General features: G+C 30.9%; 2 protein-coding genes across 2 annotated transcripts; one reads left to right on the forward strand and one right to left on the reverse strand.

Moving 5' to 3' along the window:
- Positions 1 to 133: 133 nt before the first annotated feature.
- On the reverse strand, positions 134 to 3807 carry LOTGIDRAFT_231624 (hypothetical protein). The gene is made up of 6 exons (XM_009053805.1): positions 3766 to 3807; positions 2781 to 2948; positions 2409 to 2546; positions 1981 to 2070; positions 1447 to 1619; positions 134 to 1119 (listed from the first exon to the last, which is right to left on the reverse strand). The coding sequence occupies exons 2-6, from the start codon at positions 2883 to 2885 to the stop codon at positions 1026 to 1028; spliced, it is 600 nt and encodes a 199-aa protein (XP_009052053.1). The 5' UTR covers positions 2886 to 2948; positions 3766 to 3807; the 3' UTR covers positions 134 to 1025.
- A 299-nt stretch (positions 3808 to 4106) lies between these two features.
- Positions 4107 to 10855, forward strand: LOTGIDRAFT_231625 (hypothetical protein; the record flags this gene model as incomplete). The annotated part of the gene is made up of 13 exons (XM_009053806.1): positions 4107 to 4347; positions 4761 to 4881; positions 5155 to 5261; positions 5713 to 5849; positions 6175 to 6277; positions 6663 to 6781; positions 6949 to 7000; positions 7346 to 7512; positions 7917 to 8045; positions 8361 to 8605; positions 8994 to 9198; positions 9608 to 9748; positions 9975 to 10855. The coding sequence occupies 13 exons, from the start codon at positions 4107 to 4109 to the stop codon at positions 10215 to 10217; spliced, it is 2010 nt and encodes a 669-aa protein (XP_009052054.1). The 3' UTR covers positions 10218 to 10855.
- Between the last annotated feature and the right edge of the window lie 2059 nt (positions 10856 to 12914).

Raw genomic sequence — 12914 nt, forward strand, 5'->3', positions numbered from 1 at the left:
AACCATGACATCATGTGATGTAACAATGATATTGGGTCAGCATTCTGCCAACTGCATTTAGATTACCTACTTCTCTTTTAGGAAGTAACAGATAAATACAATTGGGAAAGAAATAATTAAATCATGTAAATCTTGAAAAAACATTTTTATTCAACAAATATAGTACTAGTCATAAAGCTATTTTTGTAAAATAACAGTCTATACTGAACAATTTTTTATTTGTAATAAAGCACATTTATATGTATTAAATTTATACGAATGAAACTACAGTACGTTGTCATTGAAACAATTGTGGATTCATTTAATTTATCATATAAAACTATTTAAAAAATCAAACTATTACAAAGAACTAGTTTATGACTTGAGAGATAAGAAATAATGCAATAACAATATGACGTGTTGACTGACGTACTGACGTGTGGCGGAGAAACAATTGAACAATATTATGAAAATACAACGTTTAAATTCTCTTTAAAAACTATGAACTATAATTACAATATTTAAACATAAAACAACAAATATAACAAATTATAAAAAAATAGAGATATGTGTGTAAAATTAGAGATTGCATCAAATTAGTCACCAAGGCATTAAGGCACTATTATATCAAGCACATTTGTATTAAGTTATTGAAGATCTTGTATTACTAAACAAAGCATACATACTAAATTGTGTTAGTTGAGGATATAAATCAATAAGTTTTTAAGCTGCATATCAACTTCAAGACGATCCAAAAAGGATGCCCCAAATAATGTCAAGGCTGAATAGATAAGTTTAACAGTTTATAAGAAAACAAAATCTGTAGAATTTGAGGTCAGTCAGTTTTCAAAGGGTCTGTTACTTATCAATGTTTTTTCATACAATACGAGACATATTTTGGCAAGGTGGTTTTTAAGCACATTTTCATCATATCAGTCAGTATTTAAAGATCTAATGTTTTTTTTCACAGAAGATGAGACATATCAGGCAGGGTGGTTTACAACAAACTAAAAGCACAATTTTATTATATTTTCAGCTATAAAATATTAGTAATAATCTGATATATAGGGTCGTAAATCCATCATATAATCTAATGTTGGTTTACAGTAAGATCTTATACGATTTGGACTGCTTTCATCCCTACAAATAAAACAAAATCATCATAATCTAATTTATACACAATATGTTATTTATACACCATTTCATATGAGTTGTGAACTGTGACTACAAAATCCAGCTTAAGAGGTACAAGGTACCCCTAATCCCTAAATGGTCTTCTAGGAGTCTTGACAGTTTGATGATCCTGTAACATTGTAAATATGGTGCACTAATGCTCACAATAAATCTAAAATATGGAGGATAACTGTTTCAGAATATAAGTTTTTAAATCACCTAGACTCTCTAATTGGAATAATTACCAATGGGAAAACTGAACTGGGTCAATTAAAGGATTATTTTGATACTTACCCATAATTATTAGTATTGGTTTGCTGTAGATGTTGTGCATTATGCTGGTGTAGTGGCTGCCTATATTGTGAACTATCAGGAACATAATCATTGTCCATAGATTCTATTTCTGCCTCAGTTTCTAATGTTGTATTAGAATAGGTTTCATCACATAGGTCCATTATCATATCATTCTACAACAATACATAGCATTAGATATCATATAACAGCTTAACAGTGTCAAGATGCACAATAGCACATAGCATTGAACTTAGATAGGAGAGGGCTAGTACTCAATTTTTTTCGAATCAATTCAAATAAGTTCTAGTGGAGTCATGAGGTTAGGTGCCCCCAGAAAAAATTGAAAACAAAGACCTTAAATCCTGCATTTTATAAAATTTATAAGAGTATTCTTTCAAAGTTACATTTTTACACGGAAATAATGCATATTTCCACAAAAAAAAAAGACTTGTAATCTTGAGCCTTTTGGGGGATTAAGATAAGTAATAATGAGTTCTATCTGTTATTTCATATATTTAAAAAAAAAAGGGCTACCTGTGATGAAGGTTGAGATTCAGGTGTATTTGTTAATAAATATTGTGATTGATGAACAGTGACAATGTCTTTCATACAGCCATGAATATCCTAGAATAAAAATATCACAAAATTTTAAATGAAACGAATGGAGTTTGATGTCCTTCTTTTTCTGCACTCAATTGGGCTAATGAAGACAGGCAACACCATACAGTGTACAACGAGAGAAATTGTCCCAGGACAAATATCCAAAACCTAATAAACACAATCTACTTAAAAAGTGTAACAACTAATATTGAGTTTTTCTCATCGCTTTTGAGTACAGAGTCAGTCTTTATTGGCAACATTCAAATTTCATGTCGTATTTTGTTGTTTACACATTGAAATTTGTTCTTAGCATATCATGCATTTAGCAAACATAATGGAGAATGAAATAAGAAGCCTCTGACCTCTGCACTGATATTATTATTGTTATTATTTAAATTAGGAAAATCAGAGTTATGGTTGATCTCCACTTGGTTCATATGATGAGATTCTGGGTTCATTTGTGAGTGGCAATGACGTTTTGATGATGCTGCTGAAAGGTCCTGAAAAAATTAAATAGTTGGACGTTCCTGTAAATTTTCTTTAAAGCATAAAATAATAATCACACATGAATAACTCAATATTTTAATTCTTATCTTTTGCTTTAATCCCAAAAAACTTTCAAATTAAGTCACATAGCAAAGTAGTATATGACAAACTTTTTTGGATATGCAACCTTTATCAGAGCAGTGCTCATCTGATGGTATAAAGAGATTGTTGTTTAATAAAATACTTACACATGATTCCATGTCTGAGCTATCATCTTGTTCTTGTAATTTTCTTTTATTGCTGTACACTGAGCTGAGTGACCAACCAAATTCTGGTGATGGCATTAAAGGCATTGTGAATGTGAATGTTGATGATGATAATGATTATAATATATATTTTAGCAGCCTGACATCAATCTGAAAAAATAAAATGAAATAAAATTAATAAGCCACTAAATCTAATTAAAGAGAGGAAGTCAAAATATAAGAGTTGAATACAAATTTTTGCTATTTTCTAAAATGAAAGTCTGAAGTTTTAAAATGCTGATAAATCAATTTCCATATTAGATATAATGCAATGCCCCAGATGGAAGAGAAAACAAAAATGTATAACCTCCTGGATAACTTAAATATAACCATGGAATTATAATGATTATGGACAGATCTAGGCTGTATTTGGGTAGTTTGTGAGGTCATAGTTGACCTAGAATTCATTATGCCAATATTTATCATCATAGAGGTAGGTCATTAGTATAATTTAGGTAATTGGCATTATTTCAAATTTTTTTGTCAATTTACATATTTTCAATGGCATATTTTCAAATGCATTATTTGTCTTGGACTTAAAATGTCTTCACCACAAGCTTGGGTCTTTGAGTTTGAAATATACATCATTTCTGTGAAGTTGACCCATATTTCTAGTTCGAAATAAACATCTTTCCTGTGAAGTTGACCCATATATCTGACTGAAAATTCACCGTTCTGACTTCATATCTCCTAGTATTAGAATTTTTATCAATTGGCATCAACCAACAAACAATCTTCGAAGACTTCATTCATACGAAAATGATGGACAGAAAGTGATTCTGTAAACATTGTGCATTTTGTGGTCAGACTTTACAGTTGAGTAGGCTAATAAAAAAAGACAAACTGAGTGACAAGGATGTGCTGAATTTGAACTGTCAATTTCAAATGGAAAGCATGGGAATAAACGAATCAGTATACAAAACTTAACCTTTAACTTTAATGTAATCAAGTAAATTGACAACCAAACTTTCAATGTGAACCGGCCGGCGACTGGACTCCGACCAAACAACAATGAATAACAAAGTAACAAAGTGCTCGTTTGATTGCCGCCGTATGTTATGATCACGTGATCACTACATCTCGTATCGCACATGTGAAATATTAAAAAAAAAAGGCATTAAGCCAATATCATTATTTTCTTCATGAAATTAACGGTTTAATCGATAATAATCCCCTTCTAGATTCATTTAAGTTTACGTTACACTTTCTCAGAGGGCCATAAAAATAACTTGTTCCAGTATTCCCGTGATGCAACGTTTAGTTTACATCATGGCGGCAGAGATGAACATTTTTCCAAAGAATGGACTGTTTATTGCTGTAAAAGTGTTTCTGTTGTGTAATATAGTTCAGATTACACTCTGCGCAACCACTTCACCACCGTCTTCACCGGCAGCAGGGACTACCAATCCCCAAACAACCCCAGTTCCAACAACTCAGAGTTCGACACCAGCACAAGTCCAGACAACTTCCATTCCAACCGCGACTCCTTCGCCTATTCCCTCGAATACAGGTGAATGAATGTGATAACCGTGTCACAATACAAATAATCTAAGATCATCAACTTTCTTATTTATAATTTTACCCTTTTGGTCATAATTCTCCTATTCAACCCATGATGCTGTGTATGTCAATACCAATGAACTAATGAATGAATCAATGAAGCTGCGAAGGAAGATTTTGAATTTGATGCTTATCTGTCTTGAAAGCTTACTTGCTTCTGATAGTTGACAGTTATTAAAGACTATTTATTGATTATGCACAACCCTGCTAAGCTCATTTCTTGTTGGTTTTCTGATTTAAATGAAAACATTAAATTTAGTCTTCATGTAGTCTTCAAGTACATCTTGCACAAGTCGATAAGATAGGGGCTACATAAATTAAATGTTGCAATAAATTGATCCAAAAATATTTGTTTACTTTCAGACTTAGCATATTGTCCTTGTGATTTGACTGGTAATTCATGTGATGTGAATTGTTGCTGTGATACTGATTGCTCTAATGATGATAGATTAGCATTTAGTGAATGTCTTCCCTCTTCTGTCAGGTGAAAATCTTCTTATGTAGGCTAAATTATTGTGAGAAATAAAATGATAAAAACTTGTTATGCAAGTAAATATATTTTTATAAAAGTATATATGATTAAAAAACAAAAATGGCATTTATATAGAAAAAAGTTTGATGCTTGGTTATAATGAAAATATTCTCACAAAACAGTCAAAATTTGTGAGATATGTTGGAAATTTGGACATTTGAAATTTAACTAAGGGTGGCCAAATGGAAAACTGTGTTGAATGAATTTAAAGTTGATTTATTTCAGTACGGATGATAAGTTATGTATGAGATCAGAGTTAATTTTATTTGATAACTCACCTTATGTTGCAAATTATACCTCTAATAACCTCTTCTGTTTATATTTTGATAACAGTAAGTATTTATATATTTTATATTAAAACATTTACATATAAAATGTGAAGGTATATTGACATCAACCAATTAGCAGTTGGACTAAAGCTACAGGTTTTGTGCTATTTTTATTATCAATGCATTGGATTAATGATTTTCTGTGAGAAAGATGGCACCTTTTCAATCTGGGGAATTTCTTTGATATGTTAATTTGCTTGTCTATCAGTTAGATGAATGATTTGAAAATGTTTATATTTTTGATGCAAGATGATGTCAACAGATGCAAAGAACTTTTGTATTTGACATCTTTGCACCAATGTCTGAACAAAGCTCCAACATAAACTTTAACTTTAACCTTCATTTGTAATGGAAATAATTCATTTTTTATAACATATAACAATGTTTAAGATAATTATTATGTCATATTATTTTGCCATTTTGTTTCTGTATATTGTCATACATTGTTTTTCAGATGTAGAAAGAAATTACTATAATGTACCTGATTTAGTAACAACAGAAGCAACATTTAATTCTTACGTCAAAGATTATGGTGATTTTAGTTTTCAGTCTGCAGCTACTCCTAAAACTGTTTACTCTGATTACTATAAGGTCAGACCAATGATATTAATTTTATATTGATGCTTACTATAATCATTTACATGAAATAAATGAAATGAATGGAGTTTTACATCCAACTCTTCTGAACTTAATGGAAAATGAAGAAAGTTTAGGACATTCTGTGTGCAATGAGTGAAATTGTGCCATGTCACTGCCATTAGCCTATTCTTTTTCAATTTCCATCTTTAACGTTCAATGTTTAATGTCCCATCCGCATGATAAATTCAGACTTGTTTCTTATAAAGCAAAAATGCAAATCCTTCTTAATTATTTGCTTTCTTCATCTCAATGTACCTCTCATATTTTTTTGATTTAGAGTGGAGATAATATATATGTAGTATATGATAGTAAATCCCAGGGTATATTAGCTCTACCTACAGCTTTAACATCAACATATTGTACAGATAATAACCCTACAGGTGATTATTTTTGGTTTTTGTTCAACAGAAAATTATGTTCAGATATACCTGTATTTTGAACTGTATTAGGGATTTGAATTAGGCACACAGAGACTTTGTCTCATCCAAATTGCTAGACTCCTTTTACATGGCGTCCAAGAGAACCACATAGATAAAGGGAGTGTATTATTTTTATTTCTTTACATACTCAAGTGATATACAGATAGCAAACTATAGTCAAGCATAAGTATTTGTGCTCATCAGATCTAAATCAAAACATAAACACGAACATTTCACTTTAATTTTAGATAGTTAGATAGATAAATAGTTACTAAAACTATACAAGCCAGACTTTTATTGTGTTCATTAGCCTACTACTGAGATGTTTTGATTTAATATTTTGTAGCATATTTATATGATGGTGAAAGTGAATGTGTTAGGAAAGTTACTGATCTACCTTCTCAATGTACTAGTTTACCAGCACTGTCAGCTAATAGTTATTATGATGGTTTCCGTGTTGTTACTGTAAGTATTTCATAAAACTTACTTACACTTTGATGTTCAGCAAGTGGACGTCAACTTCACTCATATGTCTTGAAATTTCCATTTCCACAACTTACTGCCCTGTGTCAGAACCATGATGATTTCTTCTTAATTGCCAGTACAAGTTAAATGAATTTTTACTTTTACAGTCTCCAGTACTATTCAAAGAATACCAACCTGATGATAATTCAACTACAGAAGGTAATCAAATGTTCAGATGTTCACATGTTACATGTATTTCAGAAAAATATAATGTGTGGAATTAAAGGAAGGAATGGCACCAACTCAATCACACTTCGCATCTTGGTTGTTACTTTATGCATATAACTTACATTTTATTTTACTCCTATGTTTTTATTTTTTTTCCCACAAAATCACAGGCAAGTTTGAATTTGACAAATATTCCCTGAGATACAGCCCTTGGTATACCCAATATTTTCTTGGCAACTGTTTATTTTTAGGACCCAAACCACCAATAATGAGGCAACTTCAGCAACTCAAAAGTCTATATCTATCTTTGTTCATTCTGTGTATTGTATATTTTAGAAGAAGTTGGTAGTATAACAGACCTATATAATAATACCTATACTATACCAATAGAGATAGGATCTGTTAGATGTAAAGATGAAACAACAGGACTGATAGCTAATTGTAGTTTATCATTACCTAATTATAATACTGTGACTCAAACTTGTGAAAATACTGTTTTACAGGTTAGTACTAGTAGGTCTACTGCATGTAGTCATTTAGTTTTATACAAACTTGCACAGTATGCTTGAATGTCATCATTTACAAGGCAAAAGAAACATTACTTCTGAAAATACTGATAAAGCTTAACAGACACTAACACCTAACATGTTCCATAGTCAATAAACTTATTTCATGTTCTTCAGCTTCTTTTGATGTCATTAAGTCAATTTAACACCTGATTCTTTTTGATTTTATTTGCCTTTAGGTTTATAAGGATAATAACCTCACATAAAACTAAACATAGTTCTTAATTTAGACTTCTTATATTAAATTATATTGTTGTTCATAATATCTTATATGCAACATACAGGATTTTGTATCAGAAACATATTATAGCTCTTTTTCTTGTGAATTCTATGTATTTCAGACTGGCTATAACATAAAACATAATGGTACTAAAGGGATAAAAAGTGTCACTGTTGACTTTTTACTGGGTACAATATCTACTAGTAATACCCAGTTGATATCTCAATCTTATTTCACTAAATTTACTGGGGTAAGTCTTATTTTTTATTTGTCATTTGTGAAATGAATGTTGCTTGGGGATCAATAGTAACCGCCACATAATTTTCGATTGCTGTAGCATGGTAGTAAGGACGCCTTTAAGAAGGTTAACACGGTTGCACAACTAACAGTATGTTTCAATGAAGTTAAAGTTTCATTATTTGAATACTATAATGTCATATGTAAGGATTTAAAAACATGTAATATTCAGCTGAAAAGTAATTGTATGATTGTCAAATGGACACTATCTGTGACAAAGCTATATTGTGAGTCATGAAATGAAACATTACATCTTACTATATTTTAGGAATTTGAAGATAATGCGTTTGTTAGAAGTGGTAATCCAGGTTATGTTAATGGTGAACCAGTGATGGCTGGAATATTAAATAATACAGTAGATAGTGAGGGTATAGTACAACAAGAAATTATGTTAAATTCTAACCGAGATCAATGGTTAACTATACAATCTAATACTGGTGTTGGTGATTGTTTACCCTCTAACAGACTCTCTGTAGTATTTGGTGAAGATGTTAGATCAGGATGTTTCTTACAGTAAGTCACTTCATAGAAACTCCTTCTTTTTGATATAGCTTAACTAAGGCCTCGCAAATTTTTAAATCAGTCATGTATGATGTTGATGTTCAAATGCCTCTGCCACATTATATGGATAACATGATCGAAGGAAAACTGCTGAGTGGTGTATGCTGCCTTGAAAATTTGTTCTGTGTTCCCTTTTGTAAAATTGGCTGGCAATTTTAATCCATGTCATTGGGACTAAATGTGCTTGTCTGCCCCAAGCACAAAATATTTTCCTCACCAGCTTCCACTATCCAATTTCTGTTTTGCCAGCAAAAATAGTTGCAATAAGGCAGATAGTCTAACTAAGATACTGAACATTAATGGAGTATTTTATTATTCTTAATATCTTAATAAATTACAGAATATCACTGGCAGGAGTAGCTGATCATTGTCAGTTTTTACAAGAGAGAATAGTGCAAGCAGTAGAAGGAGAACTAGCACCTATATTTGCTGCAGGACAATATGAGAATGTTAATAGATATGTGGCTACTTTTGGTAATTCTGATATCAATAAAGTAGGTGATTGGGTACCTATACAAGTTCAAGGTCGACCTATTCCAGCAGCAGTAAGTTTATTTTATTATCAATATCAGACAGTGTTGTCACCTTCAGATGTGCTAGGTCTAGGTGATACCTTTGGATTTTCAACACGGTTTCGCAATGTGAGTGATGCAGGTCAGATGGGCTGACATGGAAAATCGTTTAGTTGTTCAGGACAGCAAACCAAGGCCCCATGTGCTACACACTGTGCATAATAAAGATCCCTCAAAAGTTGGAAATGGAGTAGGCTAATGCTGCTATCTTGGCAAAATTTCCCTCATTACACCCTGTTCCCCTTCATCATTATCCAAATTAGGTGCAGAAAAGTAGGACATAAAACTCATTTCATTTTTCATCAGACGTGCAAAACAATCAACTTTATTTCATTTGACAAAAGTTTTTGTGCCTTCTTACATGTAAATTATCTTGTTACAGGCTGTTGGTCTAAGATGTTCACTGTCATTAGGAATGAATATACAGATATTATATGCTAAAGTTGGTTCTTTAGGGAATCCACAATCTAAAATATTGGGTGTGGCATTTGTTTATCATACTCCAGAAGATGTTAATTATAGGGTGAGTTCAACTTATCACCATTTTGTCAGTTTCAATATACAATAGACTCCGGTTGCTGATAATCTGGAAACACCAATATCCGCACCTGTTTTACTGGGAACGGATTATTATGCAAAACTACTGGTTAATCCGGTTTTCTGTCTGGTTGTAATGACAACCAATTATCATATAATATAGTACTTATATGTTTTTGTCATTAACAATATTTGTTGATATATTTTTTCAGTGTATCGGTCCATATTGCCAACCAGGTACAGATTTAAGCCAGAAATTAGAAATCATTACATCTGTATCATTTATAGATGTATCACAACCTCCAGAAGGCTTTGAGGCAGAACAACCAATGTTTTTAGCTAAAGTGCCTTATGACTTTTTCTATCCATTTCTAACTGATACATCAAGCCAACTAAATACTCTTAATTTATGTTTAGTTATTGTTTGTTTATTTGTTTCATTATTGAAGTTATAGTATTAGATATAATTAGTTTCATTTCAAATTTTATTTCTAATTTTGAGAAAATTTAAATTCTGAAATCCAAGTAATAGTTGAATCATTTTAAGTGAAATTTGTATGGTCAAGTAATTGGTGAAGGGTGACTAAGTCTACTTCTTTCCTGCTTAAAGTTTACTTAAGATGATCTAACTTACTTAGAACCTAACACTACCTGTCAGTCAAAACATGTGATTGTGAAATTCTTAATAATTTATCAGAAAATTTAGCCAATTTTGATTGGATGAGAAAGTTATGTTAGATTCTAAGCTGATTTTCTCTTGGGCTTTTAAGAAATTCCATACTTTACTATGCCTCTTTGTGTCTTATTTTGTTTTATTGAAATGAGTGTCAGTAGATAATTTTCTTATTTTGTATGTCAAATGATAATTTGTATATCCGTCCATTTACAATTATTGAGTAATCCATCCATTCCATGTACATAGATTTTGTTATTATCATGCTAATGGTTCACAGTCCTTGTGAGTTTACATTGGCACTTGTGTATCCCATTAAGTTTTACCAACTGGTTGCTGAAGTGGGCAATCTCACACAGTTTATTTATTCTGTATAAATTTTAATGTAGATCATGTAGAATAAACTTATTTTTATTTTTTAACAATTTTTCTTTGTGTTTTAATACTTTGAAATTGTCCCCCTGTTTATTTACTGCTATAACATGAGAGTTATGGGTCAATACATCTTCACAATGTCAAGATATTACAATCTTCGTCTTACTTCAATAGCCACTTTCTTGTATCACAGAAGGTTGTTAATGCAGCGATTTGGTTAGACTGTACACTAACGAATACAGCAAGACTATGGCAAGTTGCTTTTAAAAATGAACACCAACCAATTAAGAATGGTTATTTATTCATTAAAATGAAAACATGTTAAAATGGTTTGAGTTTTGTGCTCTTTATAATGAAATATTTACAATAGGTACAATAATAATACATAAAATACTCTATATGACTACCTTCACAAGGCACTTTATAATCATTATATCAAAGCACATATAATCAAGGCACAAATCAACCTTTTATCTTAGTTATTTGTAGTACATCTTGGTTTTACAAGAGTGTATGAGTGAGATGATCCCTGATGCAACAGATTAAGCGCTAAAGACCTACCTACATCATTATACTTTATAAATATTATATGGTTCATATGGAGTATAGAACAGTTACTCTACTTGTTGACCTCAGTAGGCCTAAATTTAAATCTGAATATTGAAGAGTGCATCCATCTGATGGATCAAGGGTCTTATTACTCATACACCCTTTGATATTTGAAGTAATAATCCTATATAAAGGTAATACCAAAGCCTATTCTTTCTATGTAATTCCTTCTGCAGGTTGGATTGTCACAATGTTGCCAGAAATATGATTAGATAATCTCAAAAATATAATAAGAATTCTGAATGACTGATTTTAAAAAGTCTGTTTGATACAATGCTTAAAAATTGAAATTTGCTGATAACAGTCTTCAGAATCTCATACAAGCTTTTGATGTAAATTCTATATTAGGCTAGTATTACCTTAAAACTCCTTCAGAATTTCGTAACAGTTAAAAATTGTCCATTTAATTTGACAAAAATATTTTTCATTTGATATAAAAGTAGATCATTATCTGATAGAAATTTAAACAAAATATACAAATGAAATATACAATTTCTTATTTCCCTCTTGTATCAAAACAACCAGTAAAGTTATTTTCTTCAGTACGGGAATCTTAGAATTTTTTTTTTTGAAATAAAACATGATTTTTAATCTTATTTAAATCCTATGTAGCCACAAAGGTTCCATATAGATCTATAGAATAAGTTTCGTATGTCCTTCATTGGTGATGATTTATAAACAGCTGCCAAACAATTGCTAAAACAGGTAGCTTAAAAATTCTTTAATGATTAAAAATAACCTAAATAAAAAAATTGATATTTAAAATGATAAATTTGACTAAAAGATTTGCCATTTTTAAAAGTATATGATGGATTTATCATTTATGATAATTCTACTATGTACTTAATGAAATGCCAAGACTTATTCATATGTTTAAAACTGGTAGAAATTTTAAATTCACAAAAATAAACCCAAACTTTAAGTGATTTCTAGCTGTTGAAGGCCAAGAGAATTGCACCTTGTATCTCCAGCAGAGCAAGGCTGTTGATTTAGCTTTATTATCTAGACATGACTGGTAAAAATTATATTATTCTTGGCATTTCATTTGATATAAAATAAAATAATTTGTTTAAAGGACAGCAGTGGTGGTTGATAAAAATACAATCTTAACAATAACAAAGTCAATATTTATAGCACTATATCTGTTCATAGCACTATTATCAATCAGCCCTAGAAACTTGACCCTTTTAACAGGATCTAGTCTTTACATTTGATGGGTATTTGATACAATTTACATCAAAATTACTCAGAAGTATTTCTATTTTAACCATCTAGGATAATACAAAATATCTGTTTATGACATAAACTTGCATATAATAATTGATTATCAGTCGTTTTAAGTAGAATTTCAAGGGGCACTCACACCATCACGATCACCAGTTGAATATGGTTGCAAATTAAAATAGCAGTTATAAGTTGGGAACGCAACTCCCAAGTTACTGAGTAGTGAGTTGCATTCAAAACTCATAATCACTGTAATTATCTGCAACCATAT

This window comes from Lottia gigantea (genome assembly GCF_000327385.1).
Source record: "Lottia gigantea unplaced genomic scaffold LOTGIsca_20, whole genome shotgun sequence".
Lineage (NCBI taxonomy): Eukaryota > Metazoa > Mollusca > Gastropoda > Lottiidae > Lottia > Lottia gigantea.

Coding starts and splice junctions, on each gene's coding strand:
- LOTGIDRAFT_231624 (XM_009053805.1), bottom strand. CDS start 2,885: ATGCCTTTAATGCCATCACCAGAATTTGGTTGGTCACTCAGCTCAGTG. Junction 2,547..2,780: donor GCTCAGACATGGAATCATGT/GTAAGTATTTTA, acceptor TAATTTTTTCAG/GACCTTTCAGCAGCATCATC. Junction 1,620..1,980: donor AATCTCAACCTTCATCACAG/GTAGCCCTTTTT, acceptor GTATTGTTGTAG/AATGATATGATAATGGACCT.